General features: G+C 47.6%; 1 protein-coding gene across 2 annotated transcripts in view; it reads right to left on the minus strand.

Moving 5' to 3' along the window:
- The window catches only part of pi4kab (phosphatidylinositol 4-kinase, catalytic, alpha b), a 123,306-nt gene extending 101,532 nt beyond the window's left edge, over positions 1-21,774 (minus strand). For both annotated transcript variants that reach the window (XM_045692454.1, XM_045692453.1), the window contains exons 1-27: positions 21,512-21,774; positions 15,637-15,753; positions 15,346-15,439; positions 15,108-15,269; positions 14,657-14,919; positions 14,192-14,258; positions 13,920-14,068; positions 13,764-13,829; positions 13,578-13,674; positions 13,252-13,443; positions 13,055-13,155; positions 12,704-12,963; positions 12,372-12,467; positions 11,953-12,136; positions 11,467-11,567; positions 11,192-11,360; positions 10,872-10,922; positions 10,627-10,735; positions 10,301-10,437; positions 10,059-10,192; positions 8,353-8,435; positions 8,041-8,111; positions 7,706-7,912; positions 7,503-7,586; positions 7,304-7,393; positions 6,336-6,455; positions 6,133-6,225 (exon numbers count right to left, since the gene is read on the minus strand). In XM_045692454.1, coding sequence (XP_045548410.1) covers positions 6,133-6,225; positions 6,336-6,455; positions 7,304-7,393; positions 7,503-7,586; positions 7,706-7,912; positions 8,041-8,111; positions 8,353-8,435; positions 10,059-10,192; positions 10,301-10,437; positions 10,627-10,735; positions 10,872-10,922; positions 11,192-11,360; positions 11,467-11,567; positions 11,953-12,136; positions 12,372-12,467; positions 12,704-12,963; positions 13,055-13,155; positions 13,252-13,443; positions 13,578-13,674; positions 13,764-13,829; positions 13,920-14,068; positions 14,192-14,258; positions 14,657-14,919; positions 15,108-15,269; positions 15,346-15,439; positions 15,637-15,753; positions 21,512-21,610 — 3,396 coding nt within the window. In that variant the 5' untranslated portion in view covers positions 21,611-21,774. The remainder of the gene's footprint in view (positions 1-6,132; positions 6,226-6,335; positions 6,456-7,303; positions 7,394-7,502; positions 7,587-7,705; positions 7,913-8,040; positions 8,112-8,352; positions 8,436-10,058; positions 10,193-10,300; positions 10,438-10,626; positions 10,736-10,871; positions 10,923-11,191; positions 11,361-11,466; positions 11,568-11,952; positions 12,137-12,371; positions 12,468-12,703; positions 12,964-13,054; positions 13,156-13,251; positions 13,444-13,577; positions 13,675-13,763; positions 13,830-13,919; positions 14,069-14,191; positions 14,259-14,656; positions 14,920-15,107; positions 15,270-15,345; positions 15,440-15,636; positions 15,754-21,511) is intronic.
- Between the last annotated feature and the right edge of the window lie 2,469 nt (positions 21,775-24,243).

The following is a 24,243-nucleotide window of genomic DNA, read 5'->3' on the forward strand; positions in this document are numbered from 1 at the left end:
TGTCTCTGTACCTCTCCAGCATGGCGGGGTCCTGTCTAGACCTGTAGCAGTGTCTCTGTACCTCTCCAGCATAGCGGGAGTCCTGTCTAGACCTGTAGCAGTGTCTCTGTGCCTCTTCAGCATAGCGGGAGTCCTGTCTAGACCTGTAGCAGTGTCTCTGTACCTCTCCAGCATAGCGGGGTCCTGTCTTGACCTCTAGCAGTGTCTCTGTACCTCTCCAGCATAACGGGGTCCTGTCTAGACCTGTAGCAGTGTCTCTGTACCTCTCCAGCATAGCAGGGTCCTGTCTAGACCTGTAGCAGTGTGTCTCTGTGCCTCTCCAGCATAACGGGAGTCCTGTCTAGACCTGTAGCAGTGTGTCTCTGTACCTCTCTAGCATAGCGGGGTCCTGTCTAGACCTAGACCTGTAGCAGTGTCTCTGTACCTCTCCAGCATAGCGGGGTCCTGTCTAGACCTGTAGCAGTGTCTCTGTACCTCTCCAGCATAGCGGGGTCCTGTCTAGACCTGTAGCAGTGTCTCTGTACCTCTCCAGCATAGCGGGGTCCTGTCTAGACCTGTAGCAGTGTCTCTGTACCTCTCCAGCATAGCGGGAGTCCTGTCTAGACCTGTAGCAGTGTCTCTGTGCCTCTCCAGCATAGCGGGAGTCCTGTCTAGACCTGTAGCAGTGTCTCTGTACCTCTCCAGCATAGCGGGGGTCCTGTCTAGACCTGTAGCAGTCTCTCTGTACCTCTCCAGCATAGCGGGAGTCCTGTCTAGACCTGTAGCAGTCTCTGTACCTCTCCAGCATAGCGGGAGTCCTGTCTAGACCTGTAGCAGTGTCTCTGTACCTCTCACGCATAGCGGGGTCCTGTCTAGACCTAGACCTGTAGCAGTGTCTCTGTACCTCTCCAGCATAGCGGGGTCCTGTCTAGACCTGTAGCAGTGTCTCTGTACCTCTCCAGCATAGCGGGAGTCCTGTCTAGACCTGTAGCAGTGTCTCTGTACCTCTCCAGCATAGCGGGAGTCCTGTCTAGACCTGTAGCAGTGTCTCTGTACCTCTCCAGCATAGCGGGAGTCCTGTCTAGACCTGTAGCAGTGTCTCTGTGCCTCTCCAGCATAGCGGGAGTCCTGTCTAGACCTGTAGCAGTGTCTCTGTACCTCTCCAGCATAGCGGGAGTCCTGTCTAGACCTGTAGCAGTGTCTCTGTACCTCTCCAGCATAGCGGGAGTCCTGTCTAGACCTGTAGCAGTGTCTCTGTGCCTCTCCAGCATAGCGGGGGTCCTGTCTAGACCTGTAGCAGTGTCTCTCTGTACCTCTCCAGCATAGCGGGAGTCCTGTCTAGACCTGTAGCAGTCTCTGTACCTCTCCAGCATAGCGGGAGTCCTGTCTAGACCTGTAGCAGTGTCTCTGTACCTCTCACGCATAGCGGGAGTCCTGTCTAGACCTGTAGCAGTGTCTCTGTACCTCTCACGCATAGCGGGGTCCTGTCTAGACCTAGACCTGTAGCAGTGTCTCTGTACCTCTCCAGCATAGCGGGGTCCTGTCTAGACCTGTAGCAGTGTCTCTGTACCTCTCCAGCATAGCGGGAGTCCTGTCTAGACCTGTAGCAGTGTCTCTGTACCTCTCCAGCATAGCGGGAGTCCTGTCTAGACCTGTAGCAGTGTCTCTGTACCTCTCCAGCATAGCGGGAGTCCTGTCTAGACCTGTAGCAGTGTCTCTGTACCTCTCCAGCATAGCGGGAGTCCTGTCTAGACCTGTAGCAGTGTCTCTCTGTACCTCTCCAGCATAGCGGGAGTCCTGTCTAGACCTGTAGCAGTGTCTCTGTTCCTCTCCAGCATAGCGGGAGTCCTGTCTAGACCTGTAGCAGTGTCTCTGTACCTCTCCAGCATAGCGGGAGTCCTGTCTAGACCTGTAGCAGTGTCTCTGTACCTCTCCAGCATAGCGGGAGTCCTGTCTAGACCTGTAGCAGTGTCTCTGTGCCTCTCCAGCATAGCGGGAGTCCTGTCTAGACCTGTAGCAGTGTCTCTGTACCTCTCCAGCATAGCGGGGTCCTGTCTAGACCTGTAGCAGTGTCTCTGTGCCTCTCCAGCATAGCGGGAGTCCTGTCTAGACCTGTAGCAGTGTCTCTGTACCTCTCCAGCATAGCGGGAGTCCTGTCTAGACCTGTAGCAGTGTCTCTGTACCTCTCCAGCATAGCGGGAGTCCTGTCTAGACCTGTAGCAGTGTCTCTGTGCCTCTCCAGCATAGCGGGAGTCCTGTCTAGACCTGTAGCAGTGTCTCTGTGCCTCTCCAGCATAGCGGGGGTCCTGTCTAGACCTGTAGCAGTGTCTCTGTACCTCTCCAGCATAGCGGGAGTCCTGTCTAGACCTGTAGCAGTGTCTCTGTACCTCTCCAGCATAGCGGGGTCCTGTCTAGACCTGTAGCAGTGTCTCTGTACCTCTCCAGCATAGCGGGAGTCCTGTCTAGACCTGTAGCAGTGTCTCTCTGTACCTCTCCAGCATAGCGGGAGTCCTGTCTAGACCTGTAGCAGTGTCTCTGTACCTCTCCAGCATAGCGGGAGTCCTGTCTAGACCTGTAGCAGTGTCTCTGTACCTCTCCAGCATAGCGGGAGTCCTGTCTAGACCTGTAGCAGTGTCTCTGTGCCTCTCCAGCATAGCGGGAGTCCTGTCTAGACCTGTAGCAGTGTCTCTGTACCTCTCCAGCATAGCGGGAGTCCTGTCTAGACCTGTAGCAGTGTCTCTGTACCTCTCCAGGATAGCGGGGTCCTGTCTGGACCTGTAGCAGTGTGTCTCTGTACCTCTCCAGCATAGCGGGGTCCTGTCTAGACCTAGACCTGTAGCAGTGTCTCTGTACCTCTCCAGCATAGCGGGGTCCTGTCTAGACCTGTAGCAGTGTCTCTGTACCTCTCCAGCATAGCGGGAGTCCTGTCTAGACCTGTAGCAGTGTCTCTGTACCTCTCCAGCATGGCGGGGTCCTGTCTAGACCTGTAGCAGTGTCTCTGTACCTCTCCAGCATAGCGGGAGTCCTGTCTAGACCTGTAGCAGTGTCTCTGTGCCTCTTCAGCATAGCGGGAGTCCTGTCTAGACCTGTAGCAGTGTCTCTGTACCTCTCCAGCATAGCGGGGTCCTGTCTAGACCTCTAGCAGTGTCTCTGTACCTCTCCAGCATAACGGGGTCCTGTCTAGACCTGTAGCAGTGTCTCTGTACCTCTCCAGCATAGCAGGGTCCTGTCTAGACCTGTAGCAGTCTCTGTACCTCTCCAGCATAGCGGGGTCCTGTCTAGACCTAGACCTGTAGCAGTGTCTCTGTACCTCTCCAGCATAGCGGGGTCCTGTCTAGACCTAGACCTGTAGCAGTGTCTCTGTACCTCTCCAGCATAGCGGGGTCCTGTCTAGACCTGTAGCAGTGTCTCTGTACCTCTCCAGCATAGCGGGAGTCCTGTCTAGACCTGTAGCAGTGTCTCTGTACCTCTCCAGCATAGCGGGAGTCCTGTCTAGACCTGTAGCAGTGTCTCTCTGTACCTCTCCAGCATAGCGGGAGTCCTGTCTAGACCTGTAGCAGTGTCTCTGTACCTCTCCAGCATAGCGGGAGTCCTGTCTAGACCTGTAGCAGTGTCTCTGTGCCTCTCCAGCATAGCGGGAGTCCTGTCTAGACCTGTAGCAGTGTCTCTGTGCCTCTCCAGCATAGCGGGAGTCCTGTCTAGACCTGTAGCAGTGTCTCTGTGCCTCTCCAGCATAGCGGGAGTCCTGTCTAGACCTGTAGCAGTGTCTCTGTACCTCTCCAGCATAGCGGGAGTCCTGTCTAGACCTGTAGCAGTGTCTCTGTGCCTCTCCAGCATAGCGGGAGTCCTGTCTAGACCTGTAGCAGTGTCTCTGTGCCTCTCCAGCATAGCGGGGGTCCTGTCTAGACCTGTAGCAGTGTCTCTCTGCCTCTCCAGCATAGCGGGGGTCCTGTCTAGACCTGTAGCAGTGTCTCTCTGTACCTCTCCAGCATAGCGGGGTCCTGTCTAGACCTGTAGCAGTGTCTCTGTACCTCTCCAGCATAGCGGGGGTCCTGTCTAGACCTGTAGCAGTGTCTCTCTGTACCTCTCCAGCATAGCGGGAGTCCTGTCTAGACCTGTAGCAGTGTCTCTGTACCTCTCCAGCATAGCGGGAGTCCTGTCTAGACCTGTAGCAGTGTCTCTGTACCTCTCCAGCATAGCGGGGGTCCTGTCTAGACCTGTAGCAGTGTCTCTCTGTACCTCTCCAGGATAGCGGGGTCCTGTCTAGACCTGTAGCAGTGTGTCTCTGTACCTCTCCAGCATAGCGGGGTCCTGTCTAGACCTAGACCTGTAGCAGTGTCTCTGTACCTCTCCAGCATAGCGGGGTCCTGTCTAGACCTGTAGCAGTGTCTCTGTACCTCTCCAGCATAGCGGGGTCCTGTCTAGACCTAGACCTGTAGCAGTGTCATAGTACCTCTCCAGCATAGCGGGGTCCTGTCTAGACCTAGACCTGTAGCAGTGTCTCTGTACCTCTCCAGCATAGCGGGGTCCTGTCTAGACCTGTAGCAGTGTCTCTGTACCTCTCCAGCATAGCGGGAGTCCTGTCTAGACCTGTAGCAGTGTCTCTCTGTACCTCTCCAGCATAGCGGGAGTCCTGTCTAGACCTGTAGCAGTGTCTCTGTACCTCTCCAGCATAGCGGGGTCCTGTCTAGACCTCTAGCAGTGTCTCTGTACCTCTCCAGCATAACGGGGTCCTGTCTAGACCTGACGTAGCAGTGTCTCTGTACCTCTCCAGCATAACGGGGTCCTGTCTAGACCTGCGTAGCAGTGTGTCTCTGTGCCTCTCCAGCATAACGGGAGTCCTGTCTAGACCTGTAGCAGTGTGTCTCTGTGCCTCTCCAGCATAACGGGAGTCCTGTCTGGACCTGTAGCAGTGTCTCTGTACCTCTCCAGCATAACGGGGTCCTGTCTAGACCTGTAGCAGTGTCTCTGTACCTCTCCAGCATAGCGGGAGTCCTGTCTAGACCTGTAGCAGTGTCTCTGTACCTCTCCAGCATAGCGGGAGTCCTGTCTAGACCTGTAGCAGTGTCTCTGTACCTCTCCAGCATAGCGGGAGTCCTGTCTAGACCTGTAGCAGTGTCTCTGTACCTCTCCAGCATAGCGGGGGTCCTGTCTAGACCTGTAGCAGTCTCTCTGTACCTCTCCAGCATAGCGGGAGTCCTGTCTAGACCTGTAGCAGTGTCTCTGTGCCTCTCCAGCATAGCGGGAGTCCTGTCTAGACCTGTAGCAGTGTCTCTGTACCTCTCCAGCATAGCGGGAGTCCTGTCTAGACCTGTAGCAGTGTCTCTCTGTACCTCTCCAGCATAGCGGGGGTCCTGTCTATACCTGTAGCAGTCTCTGTACCTCTCCAGCATAGCGGGAGTCCTGTCTAGACCTGTAGCAGTGTCTCTGTACCTCTCCAGCATAGCGGGAGTCCTGTCTAGACCTGTAGCAGTCTCTCTGTACCTCTCCAGCATAGCGGGAGTCCTGTCTAGACCTGTAGCAGTGTCTCTGTACCTCTCCAGCATAGCTGGAGTCCTGTCTAGACCTGTAGCAGTGTCTCTCTGTACCTCTCCAGCATAGCGGGAGTCCTGTCTAGACCTGTAGCAGTGTCTCTGTACCTCTCCAGCATAGCGGGAGTCCTGTCTAGACCTGTAGCAGTGTCTCTCTGTACCTCTCCAGCATAGCGGGAGTCCTGTCTAGACCTGTAGCAGTGTCTCTGTACCTCTCCAGCATAGCGGGAGTCCTGTCTAGACCTGTAGCAGTGTCTCTGTACCTCTCCAGCATAGCGGGGGTCCTGTCTAGACCTGTAGCAGTGTCTCTGTACCTCTCCAGCATAGCGGGAGTCCTGTCTAGACCTGTAGCAGTGTCTCTCTGTACCTCTCCAGCATAGCGGGAGTCCTGTCTAGACCTGTAGCAGTGTCTCTGTACCTCTCCAGCATAGCGGGAGTCCTGTCTAGACCTGTAGCAGTGTCTCTCTGTACCTCTCCAGCATAGCGGGAGTCCTGTCTAGACCTGTAGCAGTGTCTCTGTACCTCTCCAGCATAGCGGGAGTCCTGTCTAGATCTGTAGCAGTCTCTGTACCTCTCCAGCATAGCGGGAGTCCTGTCTAGACCTGTAGCAGTGTCTCTGTACCTCTCCAGCATAGCGGTTTCTCAGGTTGAGTGAAGCCATGAAGTTGGAGTAGTCCTTCTTCACACATGCTGGCCTTTCTGTCAGCTGGGTGATCTAGAGCGGATGACAGAACTTGGTTAGTGTGTGTGTGTGTGTGTAATTGCGTGTGTGTGTGTAATTGCGCGTGTGTAATTGAGTGTGTGTGTGTGCGTCTGTCTCCTCACCCCTAGCGTAGTGCTCTGTCTGTTGTAACCAGCGAAGTGCAGGATGCTCTCTGTAGCCATGGCCAGGCCAGTGTGCTGGGACAGACCGGACACCCAGTTCTGATGCTTGTTCAGGTACTCCTGGAGAACAGAGAAAACATCCAAAACAGGGGATCGGAGAAGATTCATCTGAAACCTTGAGTCCCTCAGAAAGACAATCGAGAAGCTCTTGTTGTCTACTTGAATAATGATTTGTCAGAACCCCTGCAACACGTTGTCATAGAGATGGGTAGGCTGACGTCACCAAAACGACGCGCACGCTTCAATGAGGCAGAAGTCCGTGAGTTGTTGTGATCCTGGATGGCCAGATACCTAGCAACAATGACAAGCTGCTGCCATGTGGGGAATCAGAGGGACTACTTTTATCTTGTTCTTAACACCATGTCTTGTTTTGAGGTGTTTTAACTGATTTCATGTCAATGCTAATATGGCTAAAATTCGCTAGCTAACCAACAACTGTAACGATGTTTGAGAGACAATTTTTCATTGTGCAAATATATTTATGTTTTTAATAAACATTGGAAACTAAATATAGTTTACATGTTGTCAACAATCTAATCCAACCCAGTAGATTTCTAAATATAGTTTACATGTTGTCAACAATCTAATCCAACCCAGTAGATTTCTAAATATAGTTTACATGTTGTCAACAATCTAATCCAACCCAGTAGATTTCTAAATATAGTTTACATGTTGTCAACAATCTAATCCAACCCAGTATATTTCTAAATATAGTTTACATGTTGTCAACAATCTAATCCAACCCAGTATATTTCTAAATATAGTTTACATGTTGTCAACAATCTAATCCAACCCAGTAGATTTTCCCCATAGTTGCGCACACATCGGTTTTGTTGCTAAACAACCAACCTGTCTTTGCTTTTCCTTTACAAAATGCAGTGTGTGTGTGTGTGTGTGTGCTCTCACACCTGTAGGTGTGACTTGGTGACAGACGGGGCCCACTTCATGGCCTCCTTCAGGATCTCCCCACAGCGAGCAGCAAAGTCCTTCACTATGCTCTACAACCACAGAGAAACATACACCATTATTTAGAACACACACACGCACACACACACACACACACACACACACACACACACACACACACACACACACACACACCCCTACCTCTCTGGCTTCGTATGTGTCTGGTACAGTGATCCTGTAGGGGGTGTCTGGGATGTCATAGTAAGGCTGGTCCTTATGGATGTCCTGCAAACAGGGTAGGAGCACGACGCATCAGAACACAATATGTTGTAATAACCCCTTTCAGGGGCCACAGAGAATAACAGTAGCAGGTAGAAAGAAAGTGTGTGAGTGTGTATCCGTACTGCACTGAGGGAAAGGGAGAGGGTCTGCAGGATGTCCAGCATGGTCTTCAGTACGCGGCCACTCCACAGCAGGTGAGGGAACGTTTCAGCCAGACCTGACAGGTATTTGTCGGCCACCCTACGGATCCTCTTGTGGACGTGGTTGAAATTGACCAATAGGAACTGAGCGTGGCGCTCCAACTCCTCCTCATGGGCTTTAGTCTTCGGCTGGGGACAGAAACACAGAGACAGCACTCAGGCAGCCAATCATTGTAGAGGACACGCTCCACAGAAGGGAGTTTGCTCTCGACTTATCCCAGAGACACAGTTTCTCTGTTTTGACCGATGACCTTTACCTTCTCAGCCATCATGTGTAGGAAGACCTCAAACACCTTGTCCCCCACTGCTATCACACACTGCATCATACCTGGACACAGACAGAGACATGCTCTCACTGTCTACCGCGTGAAATATGCGCACGGCACCTGTCTACCGCGTGTGTAATACCAAGTAATCCTTCTAACCCCCCCCCACAAAAAAGATATAGATGTACTATTGTAAAGTGGCTGTTCCACTGGATATCATAAGGTGAATGCACCAATTTGTAAGTCACTCTGGATAAGAGTGTCTGCTAAATGACGTAAATGTAAATGTGTACTGCAGCTCACCAGACTTGTCCTTCTGGATGGCTCTGTCCTCAAAGTAGCGGAACATCACCTGGAAACGGTCAGAGTCCAGAGCACGCAGCATCCTGGTGAGAGAAGAGAAACGGTCAGATTCCAGAGCACACAGCATCCTGGTGAGAGAAGAGAAACGGTCAGATTCCAGAGCACGCAGCATCCTGGTGAGAGAAGAGAAACGGTCAGAGTCCAGAGCACACAGCATCCTGGTGAGAGAAGAGAAACGGTCAGAGTCCAGAGCACACAGCATCCTGGTGAGAGAAGAGAAACGGTCAGATTCCAGAGCACGCAGCATCCTGGTGAGAGAAGAGAAACACTCCAGACCAGGCCTCTCCAACTGCTACACTCCAGACCAGGCCTCTCCAACTGCTACACTCCAGACCAGGCCTCTCCAACTGCTACACTCCAGACCAGGCCTCTCCAACTGCTACACTCCAGACCAGGCCTCTCCAACTGCTACACTCCAGACCAGGCCTCTCCAACTGCTACACTCCAGACCAGGCCTCTCCAACTGCTACACTCCAGACCAGGCCTCTCCAACTGCTACACTCCAGACCAGGCCTCTCCAACTGCTACACTCCAGACCAGGCCTCTCCAACTGCTACACTCCAGACCAGGCCTCTCCAACTGCTACACTCCAGACCAGGCCTCTCCAACTGCTACACTCCAGACCAGGCCTCTCCAACTGCTACACTCCAGACCAGGCCTCTCCAACTGCTACACTCCAGACCAGGCCTCTCCAACTGCTACACTCCAGACCAGGCCTCTCCAACTGCTACACTCCAGACCAGGCCTCTCCAACTGCTACACTCCAGACCAGGCCTCTCCAACTGCTACACTCCAGACCAGGCCTCTCCAACTGCTACACTCCAGACCAGGCCTCTCCAACTGCTACACTCCAGACCATGCCTCTCCAACTGCTACACTCCAGACCAGGCCTCTCCAACTGCTACACTCCAGACCAGGCCTCTCCAACTGCTACACTCCAGACCATGCCTCTCCAACTGCTACACTCCAGACCAGGCCTCTCCAACTGCTACACTCCAGACCAGGCCTCTCCAACTGCTACACTCCAGACCAGGCCTCTCCAACTGCTACACTCCAGACCAGGCCTCTCCAACTGCTACACTCCAGACCAGGCCTCTCCAACTGCTACACTCCAGACCAGGCCTCTCCAACTGCTACACTCCAGACCAGGCCTCTCCAACTGCTACACTCCAGACCAGGCCTCTCCAACCCTGTTCCTGGAGAGCTGCTGTTCTGTAGGGTTTCGTTCAAACCCTACGCTAGTACACCTAAATAAGCTGAATTAGTTTAGTTACAACTGGGGTTGGAGTGAAAACCTACAGGACTGTAGCTCTCCAAGAACAGAGTTGGAGTGAAAACCTACAGGAGGGTAGCTCTCCAGGAACAGGGTTGGAGTGAAAACCTACAGGGGGGTAGCTCTCCAAGAACAGAGTTGGAGTGAAAACCTACAGGGGGGTAGCTCTCCAAGAACAGAGTTGGAGTGAAAACCTACAGGAGGGTAGCTCTCCAGGAACAGGGTTGGAGTGAAAACCTACAGGAGGGTAGCTCTCCAGGAACAGGGTTGGAGTGAAAACCTACAGGGGGGTAGCTCTCCAGGAACAGGGTTGGAGAGCGCTGGTCTAGCAGGGGTGCATCTCAATAGTCCTAAGTGGTTTCCTTTTCCTTACCTCATGTACTCCAGCCTGTAGACAGACAGTAGGTAGGTCGACATGGCGAAGTCTAGTTTGTTGATGAGAGCAGACACCTCAGGAGGAGGATCTAGCAGGTTTATAATGGTGCTCCTCAGGTCATTTAGCTCCGCCTGAAAACACACCCACCCAGGGAACATCAGTTGTGTGTGTGTGTGTGTGTGTGTGTGTGTGTACACACACACACACGTGTGTTGTGTGGGCATGCATGTGTACTGTACCGCTGTGACGGTGTCGTTCTTCAGGGCAGAGTTGTACTGTAGTTCAGAACGTAGGGGTTCTCCACTGGGGAAGGTGAGGAGGGGAGACTTGGTGGCAATCTCACACACTCCCTCATACCACTCCTCTGGCCACAGACCTACACAACACACAACGCCCTTAATAAACCTACAGACTTCTACAGAGCAGGATGACTGTTAGACTGATAACTCACTTCCCTTTTATCTTTCCATCAGTCCACCATTTCAACAATGTTTAGTCAATTCTTTATATTGTTTCCAATCCTGGTGGAATATTGTAGTACATGTTAACATTGTTAAACAGCCACCTGATCCCTCAACAGCGAAGCCCATCACCACAGAGTAGAGCCAGAAGTCTCTGAACAGCTTCTGCAGACGAGGCTTCGCTTCCTTGATGGGCGGTAGACGCTTCGTCAGCTACACAGAGAGAGGGGGATCTAAATCAACACTAAGCATATAGATTATATATGGAGTACTGTATAGACACTCGGGCACAGAGGCACTACTGGACAAACTGTTGAAAGTGAAAAATGTATAGAGGCAACCCACATACCACAGCAATAACAGGAACGAGTACTCCCAGGTTTCCAGCACTGCTTGACGCCTGCAAATACAAATAATAAACAAAAGTCAACAAGAAAAAAACAGTTAACCTCTAAATGCTGCTACACATTTCACCCAAACAGAGCGACGGAGTGCCGTATACGGACCGTTTCCAAATGTGAACCCCACAAAAGTACGTAGAACTAGGTGTGAAAACGACGCTGTGTTTGCGTAGTTTGAATGAAGTGTGTAGGGCCCTTAACACAAGCCTGTTGTCGCTGAACTCTATAGGGTCTATCGGAAGTCATGGCTACTGTAAATGGAGTTTACCTTCAGTGCAGGGCCCTTGTCCGAGGCCCTCTCGCTGGCCCTCTTGCCCTCCAGTCCCAGCTGGACAAACAGCTCCAGTAGGTTGACCAGCAGCTCATCAACCATCTGCTCTGTTGCCAGGTTGGCAGCTATGTTAGCTAATGCATTGATCACAGCCAGGGAACAGTGTCTGGAACACACAAGATTAACACAGTAGTCTTTAGCAGAGTGGGTCGTGGAGCTGGCTATGGGTAGGGAATTGGGGTTAGGGGTAAAGGTGTAGGGGCTAAGGATACCTGTATCCATGGTCCTTGTAGTCCTTGGTGGAGTAGACCATGGAGGAGGCCTTCACACTGATCTGCTGGAACAGGTTCCACACCTCCTGGTAGATATATTGCTGTGAGGAGAGAGAGAAACGGATGAGTTTACTGAGAGACGAGAGGTTGATGAGTTTACTGAGAGACGAGAGGTTGATGAGTTTACTGAGAGACGAGAGGTTGATGAGTTTACTGAGAGACGAGAGGTTGATGAGTTTACTGAGAGACGAGAGGTTGATGAGTTTACTGAGAGACGAGAGGTTGATGAGTTTACTGAGAGACGAGAGGTTGATGAGTTTACTGAGAGACGAGAGGTTGATGAGTTTACTGAGAGACGAGAGGTTGATGAGTTTACTGAGAGACGAGAGGTTGAGTTTACTGAGGGACATATTGCTGAGGGGAGAGGTAAAATAATTAAGTGTATACAGGATCAAGTGTGTGTGTGTGTGTGTGTGTGAGACTCACGTTCCCAGTGATGACCATGCATCCCAGCTGATCTATAATGAGTACGTCTAGCTGTGACGGCGGCTGGCAGAACTTCTGCTGTAGGATCTGCAGGATGGGCTCCATGACGCGGGGCGTGTCCCTCAGAGCCACCGCGATGTGACCCAGCGCTCTGATGGTGTGGTCTGGGATCAGATGGGCCTCCCTGGGGGAAGAGAGAAACATGCGTTGGTCAGAGGGGCTGTCAGTCATTGCCACGGACCTGGGGATTGGTCAGAGCAGCTATCAATCACTGCAGGAGAGTCTTTCTAACTAGCGAGATCACCTGAGGTTTCACTAGCTAACATTGACAGTCATTTCTCAGAGGTAATCCAGCCTGTCGATAAGTAAAGTACACTAACTGGTAATATTGGAGGGCTCAGATATGAAATAATACTTACTTGTCATTCTCCTGAGAGATGTAGAGACGGTTGGACAGGCTGGCCAGGAAAGCCTCCACTATAACACTGTCCATAGTCAGACCTGCCTTCAGACACCTGAGACGCAGAGAGAGGGAGGAGGGGGGCAGAGAGAGGGAGGAGGGGGGCAGAGAGAGGGAGGAGGGGGGCAGAGAGAGGGGGGAGGGGGGCAGAGAGAGGGGGGGAGAGCAGGAGGAGACAGAGAAAGAGAGAAGGGAGAGGGAGGAGAAAAGAGATGGCATAATTGGTTACCACGGAGTAAACACTGCTCATATTTCTCTCCTTTTCACATACAATATTTTGTCTTTCCTCACCTGCAGATGTTGTCAATGGAGATGTCTCGGAGCTGTTCGTACATGGAGGGCTGGCTCTTCTTATTAGCATGAGCACTGAACGTAGACTGGGAGTGCTCATTGGTCACATGGATCTTGATCTCTCCAGTCCCTGTGGTGTTCTGGCTGTGGTACTTGTACAGCTTGACAAGGACAGGAGAGGGGACCACCAGGAAGTCTCTGAGAGACGTGGTGACAGAGTGGGCCACCACCGGGAACCGCTCACACAGACGACCCAGACCCTACACACACAAAAAATGTGATTAGGTATAATAATACTGGTATTATGGCGCTCTTATCAACACAGTATTGTGAAGACATTACAAGCCTGACCTGTAGACAGCAGACGAGCAGGGGAATGTGAGCGATGATAACTTTACTGGACGTCTTGGACTGCAGTTTCTCTGACAGCTTGGAACACAAGTTCTCAGCTCCTGATCAAAACAAAACACATGAACAACAGTTGGTTTGGTGTTCAATTCAAATTCACGACCCAATGTTTTACAACACACACACACACACACACCCACCCTGCTCCTCAGTGACAGCCCAGACCATGAGGTCGACACAGGCAGCGTTAGCCTGGCAGCGTAGCTTCAGAGGACTCAGCTCACTGTGGAGGTGATCTACATCATGTAGGATCCTCTGCAGCTCTGACTGGCTACTACTGAACTGCTTCAGCACAAAGTCATGAACCTCTTTCACATAGCCTGTCTGCAGGTCTGGGAACACCATCACACCAACATCAAAAACATGTTAGTAGCACAGTAATAAACACATGTAATAAACTACTGAACTGCTTCAGAATAATCAGGTGATAGTAAAGGTTAAAGTGAGAGACCAGTGTATTTGTTACCTTTCAGGTTGTACAGCGTGTCTCTGAGCATCTTGAAGATGGTCACATACAGAGGATCACTGAAGGTCCTATAGTGCAGGTGCATACCTGGGTTCAACTAGATGGAGAGAACACAACAAACATGATGTAACATTGAGGAGTACACAGGACAGCACTTTCATTCAAATAGAGGGGAAATTAACCTACCTCCAGAAGTTCCTGCAGGGTGTTATCCAATGTTTTCAGAAAGGATTCAGAGACAAACTGCTCAACCTGCAAAATGCAAACAGAACACTCACAAAGGAATTCTGATAAACGATGTTCTACCCATTCTAATTCTATAGTTCTATTCTATGTACTGACCATGTTGAGGAGTTGGCGCAAAACGTCCAGAGGGACGTCGAACTCTCCCTGGGCACTACCCGTAAACAGAGGAGACACAGAGAAACTAGAACTGATGGTGGAGAAGTAATAGTCTGGGTCCACAGCACTACCATCAGGGAGATAGGAGCCTGGAGAGAGAAAGCAGGAGGGGGAGAGTGAGAAAAGGTACAAGTCAAAAAAGAGAGACACAGGCTACTTAGTAATAAACTGAAATACTTCAGAAATATATTACCTGTCTAATATATTCTTACCTTCAAAGTACTGTGCTGAGGGGTCAGCTGGGGAGCTGGGAGTGAGTCCTGCTCTCTCTGGACTGGCCTACAGACAGAGGAACAGATCATTTTCAGACATTTCAAATAAAAGCTTCCTTTGCCCTCTAGTGGCAGGCTATGGTAGTACAGTTCTATTCTCTGTAGTGATATAGAAATAGTAAAGGAGGAGCCCTTGCATCTTATGGTGTCTCCCTGATACCTGATGAGAATGAATGGTAGTAATATGGTGTAGTAGTAGTAGTAGTACAGTACAGTGCTTCCCAACAGTACACCATTTTTGTTGCAGCCCTGGACAAGCACACCTAAATCAACTTGTCAACTAATCATCAGGTCCTCAATGAGTTGAATCAGGAACGTCTGTCCAGGGCTACAACAAACCTGTGTGCTGTTGGGAGTACTGGAGGACCGGAGTTGGGAACCACTGGTCTAGTATAGTAATAGTACCTGTTGTGATATGCTGGACACGGAGCTTCCTTTGCGTCTGATGGTGTCTCCCTGACAGACTGTGAGCAGTGAGGCCGGCATGATGGAGCGGAAGTCGTTGAAGGAGCGCCGTCGTGATGGGTCGACATCATTGCCAGTGGTCACTGGCTGGGCTTCCGCCCGCGGAAACAGCTTGGACAGCAGGGGCTCCTCCGTGTTGCTATAGCGACCAAAGGCCCGGGCTACACCCAACAAGCAGGGCACAGTGTACCTGCACAGGTATTCTTGGGAGGGAGGGAGAACAAAGAAAGACAGAATGACAATGAAAAGGGTAGCCTTTCACCTGTCTCCACATACTGGTATCACAAAGTTTGGGAGGACAAGAGACAACAACAAGATAACTAACCAGTAACTAGCATATTCATGAAACACTGGGGAACATGAAATGGTGGAACAGAGAGCATGCTGGTACCTTTATCATGTCCCTCTGAGTTCAAGCAGATGTCCAGCAGGACCTGCATTATGTCCATGACGGCCTCTAGGATTTGTCCTCGCAGGGTGTCATCTCGCTGAGCCACGTCTGAGAGAAGAGTGACCAGACAGAAGCAGAAGTTCTCTGCCACTGGAAGGATATCTGTAGGACAAGAAGAAAGATCATCAACCAGTCAGAAAGGTGGAATTAGACATCATATTGACATCTCTCTCCTTACCCCGCCCTTTGCTTCCAGAGCTTTCTTCGATCCACTGGACTCTGGGAAGTCCCTTCAGCAGCCCCAGCAGGTAGGGGACGATCGAGTCTTTGTGCTACAATAAAAACATAATTCACAAACCACTCGAGCAAAGGCCATTAAACAGCTAAGGGGAGCACAGAAGGTACTATGGATAGGAGCCAATTACTGGTCCTGAGGAGTTCAGGGAACATCCATCCCGTAAAAAGCAGGATATAAATGCAACCCTTAACAGTGTCAGAGAGAAGGCCTCGCTGCTCCAGTTCAATGTACCTGTAGGTCAGACTTGACCAGGAAGATACCCAGAGCTAGGACCGCATCCCTCCTCCTCTCGTCCAGCTGGAACACCCCTCGGAAGTCCACTGGACACATGCATTGGAGCTTTTGGACCTGAAACAAAGAATAAACAGCAAACAAGTGGCTTACTAATCAAACCATCAGTCCTAACCTTCACAAATACCCTAACTGCTAATACAGGGCAAGGCCAACTGACATTCACGAGAGACTAACCGCTTGCCTCTGCTCCAGCTTTACAGATAAAGATAGTAAAGTACCCCTGGATTCCATGGCCTTCAGGAAAAACCACAAAGAATCCTATACCGCATAGTAACCATGGCATTGACAGCTTGACTGCACTCCATGCGAGGAGCCAAACAACTAGCCCTTAGCATTAATTAGCTTAGCTAACGAGGATCAGCCTTTAAGCTCAGTGAGGAGGATTACAGCCTAATGTCAACTCACCACCACAGCAGAGAGGGATACAAATCCAGTGATAAAATCACTCAGTCACACATACAGTTGAAGTTGGAAGTTTACATACACCTTAGCCAAATACATTTAAACTATGTCTCACAATTCCTGACATTTAATCCAAGTAAATATTCCCTGTTTTGGGTCAGTTAGGATCACCTCTTTATTTTTAAAAGAATGTGAAATGTCAGAATAACAGCACAGAGAATGATTTATTTCAGCTTTTATTTCTCTCATCACATTCCCAGTGGGTCAGAAGTTTACATGCACTCAATTAGTATTTGGTAGCATTGCCTTTAAAATTGTTTAACTTGGGTCAGACGTTTAGGGTAGCCTTCCACAAGCTTCCCACAATAAGTTGGGTGAATTTGGCCCATTCCTCCTGACAGAGCTGGTGTAACTGAGTCAGGTTTGTGGGCCTCCTTGCTCGCACATGCTTTTTCACTTCTGCCCACAAATCTTCTATAGGATTGAGGGCAGGGCTTTCTCCAATACCTTGACTTTGTTGTCCTTAAGCCATTTTTCCACACCTTTGTAAGTATGCTTGGGGTCATTGTCCATTTGGAAGACCCATTTTCGACCAAGCTTTAACTTCCTGACTGATGTCTTGAGATGTTCCTTCAATATATCCACATAATTTTCCATCCTCATGATGCCATCTATTTTGTGAAGTGCACCAGTCCCTCCTGCAGCAAAGCACCCTCACAACATGATGCTGCCACCCCCGTGCTTCATGGTTGGGATGGTGTTCTTCAGCTTGCAAGCCTCCCCCTTTTTCCTCCAAACACAACGATGGTCATTATGGCCAAACAGTTCTATTTTTGTTTCATCAGACCAGAGGACATTTCTCCAAAATTACGATCTTTGTCCTCATGTCCTTTGTCCTCATGTGCAGTTTTTTATGGTGGTTTTGGAGCAGTGGCTTCTTCCTTGCTGAGCGGCCTTTCAGGTTATATCGATATAAGACTCCTTTTACTGTGGATATAGATACTTTTGTACCTGTTTCCTCCAGCATCTTCACAAGGTCCTTTGCTGTTGTTCTGGGATTGATTTGCAGTTACGCACCAAAGTACGTTCATCTCTAGGAGACAGAACGCATCTCCTTCCTGAGCGGTATAAAGGCTGCGTGGTGTTTATACTTGCGTACAGGTTTGTACAGGTGAACGTGGTACCTTCAGGCGTTTGGAAATTGCTCCCAAGGATGAACCAGACTTGGAGGTCTACAATATTTTTTTCTGAGGTCTTTGCTGATTTCTTTTGATTTTCCCATGATGTCAAGCAAAGAGGCACTGAATTTGAAGGTAGGCCTTGAAATACATCCACAGGTACACCTCCAAATGGCTCAAATGATGTCAATTAGCCTATCAGAAGCTTCTAAAGCCATGACATCATTTTCTGGAATTTTCCAAGCTGTTTAAAAGGCACAGTCCCACGGGGGACCAGTACGGAGTACGGAGAAGAAAGAAAAATGTATGAAATGTATGCATTTACTACTGTAAGGTCGCTCTGGATAAGAGCGTCTGCTAAATGACTAAAATGTAAAAAAAAAAAAAAAGATGTAAAAATGTAGTGTATGTAAACTTTGGACCCACTGGAATTGTGATACAGTGAATTCTAAGTGAAATAATCTGTCTGTAAACAATTGTTGGAAAAATTACTTGTGTCATGCACAAAGTAGATGTCCTAACCGACTTGCCAAAACTATAGTTTGTTAACAAGAAATTTGTGGAGTGGTTGAAAAATGAATTTTAATGACTCCAACCTAAGTGTATGTAAACTTCTGACTTCAACTGTATAATATATCATTCTAACCTTGGTGTATATAAGTGTACAAAGTTTTCTACCCAGAATTCTGGACCTTTAGGGCACAGTAGTAAGACTAGTGTACTTGCCATGGTTGCAATAGCAAGGTCATTTAATAGGATCTCTATGGTTTTATCATACCGTTCTGAATGTCCGTGGAAAACGGTGCAAACATACACACATACACAGTAGCAGTCAAAGGTTTGGACACACCTAGTCATTCAAGAGCTTCTTTATTTGTACTATTTTCTACATTGTAGAATAATAGTGAAGACATACAAACTATGACAACTCATATGGAATCACGTAGAAACCAAAAAAAGTGTTCAATCAAAATATATTTTTTATGAGAGATTCTTCAAAGTAGCCACACTTTTCCTTGATGACAGCTTTGCACACTCTTGGCCTACTCTCAACCAGGTTAATTTGGTAGTCACCTGGAATGCATTGCAATTAACAGGTGTGCCTTCTTAAAAGTTTATTTCCGGAATATCTTTCCTTCTTAATGTGTTTGAGCCAATCAGTTGTCTTGTGACAAGGTAGGGATGGTATGTAGAAGGTGGTCTTTGACCAAATAGGGCTAAGTCCATATTATGGCAAGAACAGCTCAAATAAGCAAAGAGAAACAACAGTCCATCTTTACTTTAAGACATGGTCAATCCTGAACATTTCTGGAAATGTGTTTCTTCAACTGCAGTCGCAAAACCCACCAAGCACTACGATGAAACTGGCTCTCATGAGGACCGCCACAGGAAAGGAAGACCCACCTCTGCTGCAGAGGATAAGTTCATTAGAGTTACCAGCCTCAGAAATTGCAGCCCAAATAAATCCTTCACAGAGTTCAAGTAACAGACAGATCAACATCAAATGTTCTGAGAAGACTGGGTGAATCAGGCCTTCATGGTTGAAATGCTGCAAAGAAACCATTACTAAAAAGACACCAATAAGAAGAGACTTGCTTGGGCCAAGAAACATGAGCAATGGACATTAGACCGGTGGAAATATGTCCTTTGGTCTGATGAGTCCAAATTGGACATTTTCGGTTCCAACAGCTGTGTCTTTGTTAGATGCAGTGTGGGTGAACGGCTGATCTCCACGTGTGGTTCCCACCTTGAAGCATGGAGGAGGAGGTGTGATGGTGCTTTGCTGGTGACACTGTCAGTGATTTGTTTAGAATTCAAGGCACACTTAACCAGCATGGCTACCACAGCATTCTGCAGCGATATGCCATCCCATCCAGGGCTGGGCAGTATACCGCTTTATTGCGATATACCAGTATTGATGTATGGACCGTTTGAGTTTTTACTTTACCTTCTATACCAATATTTTAATGTTTGGTTTGTTAAATGTGATATGCAGTGGATAACGCCCATTTTTATAGTTTACTTCACAACTTGAGTCATATCTCTCCACTTTCTCTATGCCGCTTTCCACACAGACATAGCCACGCCCCCTGTCACTCAAGGAGCGCATTTGATGTTCCTCAACTAAAGGACACGCGTTCAGTCTGCATGGACAATGCAGCATATGTAACACTGTTGATGACAACAATGCAGTTGTCACTTTGCTTCTTAATATAAATCTAATAGAATTATATAATTACACTATTAGCTCGTGTTTCTTACATCTGCAAACAGCTAGTTTGTCTTTTCTTAGCAAGCTGTTCCTAAATCGTGTTAGCCGCTGATGCTAATCGCTAGCTAGCTAATAAAATGTACTAAGAGCAAGCATAATTAACTATACAGCCTGATAATACCAGTGATTGTGTAGACCTAAATCAGCATGTTTGTGCAACAGTGTCTTCTAAATTAAAGAGGTAAACGCAAAGCAAGAATAGGTTAGCTACATGAAGTAGCTTAGAGAAAACATTCAATGTAGCCAAAGATTATAGGGTCCTTTAGGAAACAACTATCAACACATTAGTACCTATCCTGTCACAATAACTCCTCCCTGGCATTTTCATTCGTTGTCATGTCAAACACTATTAAAAGTGCCCACTATTATATTCCAACTATATAATTAGAATATACATTCTTCCCATGATTCCAACAGTTAACCCAAGTGTTTTGCTCTAAATCGCAAGTCAAATTGCAACATTAGGTTAAAAATAAGGCCCAGATTACTTGCCCATATCGTGCATCCCTATGTGGCAATGTGGAAATGATCTTAAATGCAGAAATGGATGAAAATGATGACTTTTTTGGAGTTGAAGTTGAACAGTATAAAGCAATAAGAATGGAGAAAGATCCATTGAAATCACTTAGAATAATGTGATGCCACCCTAGGATCACGCACTACTCAAAGAAAATGTAGAACTTTTATTATTAAAAAACATTAAATACCGTCAATTTTTATCACCCAGCCCTAATCCCATCAGGTTTGCGCTTAGTGGGACTATCATTTGTTTTCAACAGAACAATGACCCAAAACACTTCCAGGCAGTGTAAGGGCTATTTGACCAAGAAGCAGAGTGATGGAGTGGTGCATCAGATGACCCGGCCTCCACAACCACCCGACCTCAACCCAATTGAGATGGTTTGGGATGGGTTACACCACAGAGTGAAGGAATAGCAGCCAACAAGTGCTTAGCATATGTGGGAACTCCTTCAAGACTGTTGGAATAGCATTCCAGGTGAAGCTGGTTGAGAGAATGCCAAGAGGGTGCAAAGCTGTCATCAAGGCAAAGGGTGGCGACTTCAAAGAATCTCAAATATATTTTGATTTGTTGAACAAATTGGTTACTACATGATTCCATGTGTTATTTAATAGTTTTGATGTATTCACTATTATTCTACAATGTAGAAAATAGTACAAATAAAGAAAAACCCTTGATGAGTAGGTGTCCACTGGTACTGTATATACAGTATATGTGTTTGTACACAATTTAAAACAGAGAGACCATTCAGAGCAACGTCATTGATGACTTCCAGTTTTGCCTAAAGTTTGGCTGAAAGTTCCTCCCAACACCTGAATCAACATGATGTAATGTGATATAAGGCAAATGAGCAAACTGTCTGTTGAAATCATAGACCTTATGATTGAAATAAAGAACACAAAACATAAGTAAATAGTGACCAATCAATGACCAGAAATAAATTGGGGCGTTACCTTGGTTGACGTTTGAGAGCTGGCTAACTAATGGATATGCCAACTTCCTCATTCTGATGGAATGACAATCCACCATATCATAATCGACAGGACAGATAGCTAAACGCGTAGTTAGCAAGTGATTTGTTACAGTTATTAAACTAGGTTGTCAGTATGTAAAACTGCCTAGTTGTTGTGTCGTGTTCCGGTGTGAAATTACAAGCCAATTAACTAAGGGCCTCTACTTGTGAATGAATGTCTACAGTTGCTAGCATTGCTGTCCAACAGCCGTGTGCAGCTCTTGGAAAACGAATAATTAGCTAGTAGCTAATTTCGATAGCATCGCATATCACTGCCATATAACGTTAGCCATAGCGAAACGTTTTTTTTGTAAATGTATATTTTTCTGTGGCGATACTGTAAAAAAAGTAATGTTTACGGAACCGTATAGACAACTTAGCTAGTTAGCATACGTTCACTTTACTGCAACGCTAATAACATCACTCACCTTATCTATCGGCGCTGGGCGGTGTGCGGCCAAAGAGCGCGCCAGGGACAATACAGTGTTGAAATAAAAACCCCTCGCTCCTGCTCCTTTTGCAGACATGTTTATGAATCAAGACAAACGGGTAGTAAGAACATTATACAGCTTTTACCACTGCGAAGAGGACAAGCTAGCTAGCGCCCAACGTTAGTGCCTACTGCCTAGCAGACGGCCGTCACTAGTTACCACAGCCACAAGGTCATAATTATGGCTAAACCCCGCCTATTTCCAACAGGTCCCCGAGGGTCTCTGTGCTGCCACCTACTGATATGTCATCTCTCAGTGCAGAGCATCTCTTAGGAAAAGTGGGGGCTTTCGAAACGAACCACATAACAAGTGGGGATTTCGAAAGGAGCCATGTAAGGAGAAGTGGGGATTTCGAAAGGAGTATTAGAAGCGCTGGAATTCCATAACTACTAGAACCGCAATGACTTGATATTTCAAATACATATTATTATTTCAAATATTTAAGTGATAAAGCCGGTGTTTGGCGGATATATTGGCACGGGTGTTGTTCGTCGAGGGCCGGTAAACCGTGCCAATATATTCTCCAAACACCGGCTTCTCGGGCATTATCACATTTATACAACTGGTTATAACGGGTTACCCCGTGGTACATATTCAAATAATGATTTACATATTTTCATTAAAAACGTAATTTTTATGATTTTATTCATACTATATCTTCCTTCCACAAGATACAGTCCGGCTAACCTAGTCCTTCGTTCTATAGGTTCAGTTTCCAAAGTTGCGACCCATTCGTTGTCTTTTCGTTCTGTATGGACGCGACCCAGTCGTTCATTCCATACTGGCTGGCAACGTTCTTATCCCTTTGCCAGCTAGCCAACTACAACTAACTTACATTCGCGTCAAACAGTGCAGCTAGAATAACAACAAAGTAGATACATTTGCATTTACTCAAGCTGTTTTCTCGTGACATTTATTTGAATACATTCATAACAATGAGTTAATGATGTGCGATTTCACCTGGCATAGAAAATGTGCTCTCTCATCAGGACACTGTTGTTCAGAGGATCGAGCCAACAACACAGCTAACACCATCACTTCAAATGGAAGCTGGAAAGACTGCAAACTATCTGCACTTCGTTTTGTTTGACCTGTTTTCTATTGATATTTCTTCATATAGAAATACAAATTATTCTGATTCATGATTTTGACTGGCTGAGAAAAGCTGCCTGCCTGTCTGTCACATCCCGACTCGCGACTTGTTCATTGCTATGTGACATCTGGAGATCAAATTTGAATATTGAAACAATGTTGGAGAGAGACCTCAAGGTTTATTTTTTTTATTATTTCACCTTTATTTAACCAGGTAGGCTAGTTAAGAACAAGTTCTCATTTACAACTGCGACCTGGCCAAGATAAAGCAAAGCAGTGTGACACAGACAACAACACAGAGTTACACATGGAGTAAACAATAAACAAGTCAATGACACAGTAGAAAAAGAAAGTCTATATACAGTGTGTGCAAAAGGCATGAGGAGGTAGGCAATAAATAGGCCATAGGAGCGAATAATTACAATTTAGCAGATTAACACTGGAGTGATAAATGAGCATATGATGATGTGCAAGTAGAAATACTGGTGTGCAAAAGAGCAGAAAAGTAAATAAAATAAAAACAGTATGGGGATGAGGTAGGTAGATTGGGTGGGCAATTTACAGATGGATTATGTACAGCTGCAGCGATCAGTTAGCAGCTCAGGTGGCTGATGTTTAAAGTTGGTGAGGGAAATAAAAGTCTCCAAATTCAGCGATTTTTGCAATTCCTTCCAGTCACTGGCAGCAGAGAACTGGAAGGAAAGGCGGCCAAATGAGGTGTTGGCTTTGGGGATGATCAGTGAGATATACCTGCTGGAACGTGTGCTACGGGTGGGTGTTATTATCGTGACCAGTGAACTGAGATAAGGCAGAGCTTTACCTAGCATAGACTTATAGATGACCTGGAGCCAGTGGGTCTGGCGACGAATATGTAGCGAGGGCCAGCCGACTAGAGCATACAGGTCGCAGTGGTGGGTGGTAACAGAGAACACAGGTATAAATACACTGGGGATAATGCTGAAGATAGGCAACAGCAGGATGGGGGTGGAGACAAGCACAAAGACAGGTGAAACAGATCAGGGTGTGACACATGCAGTTTCTCAGTGAGGTCAGTTCCTCTCTGCTTACCTTATGTCAAAATAAAAGTCACCCACAAGTTCTTGCTTTTTTTGTGCAGATATGGCGCAAGTAGATCTGAAGCAAGGCATATGTGTCACACTCAAACATCTTTATAATGTAAGACATTAATGGAGGTACTGGTGAGGTAGGAGGATTCCGCTGGTAGGACCTAGAGGATAACTGCTGCTCCAGTTTTTTATTTATTTCACCTTTATTTAATAACTAGGCAAGTCAGTTAAGAACAAATTCTTATTTACAATGACGGCCTACACCAGCCAAACCCGGACGACGCTGGGCCAATTGTGTGCCTCCCTATGAGATTCCCAATCAATTGTGATACAGCCTGGATTCAAACCAGAGTGTCTGTAGTGACGCCTCAAGTACTGAGATGCGGTGCCTTAGACCGCTGCGCCATTTGTTATAAGACGCAGAGTAGACACACTTTGAAAACCAATCCTGTCATAATAGGCTAAACAGACTCATCTTGTACACAATCTTTTATACTTTTTAATGCACAC

This window comes from Salmo salar, chromosome ssa13 (assembly GCF_905237065.1).
Source record: "Salmo salar chromosome ssa13, Ssal_v3.1, whole genome shotgun sequence".
NCBI classification, from domain to species: domain Eukaryota; kingdom Metazoa; phylum Chordata; class Actinopteri; order Salmoniformes; family Salmonidae; genus Salmo; species Salmo salar.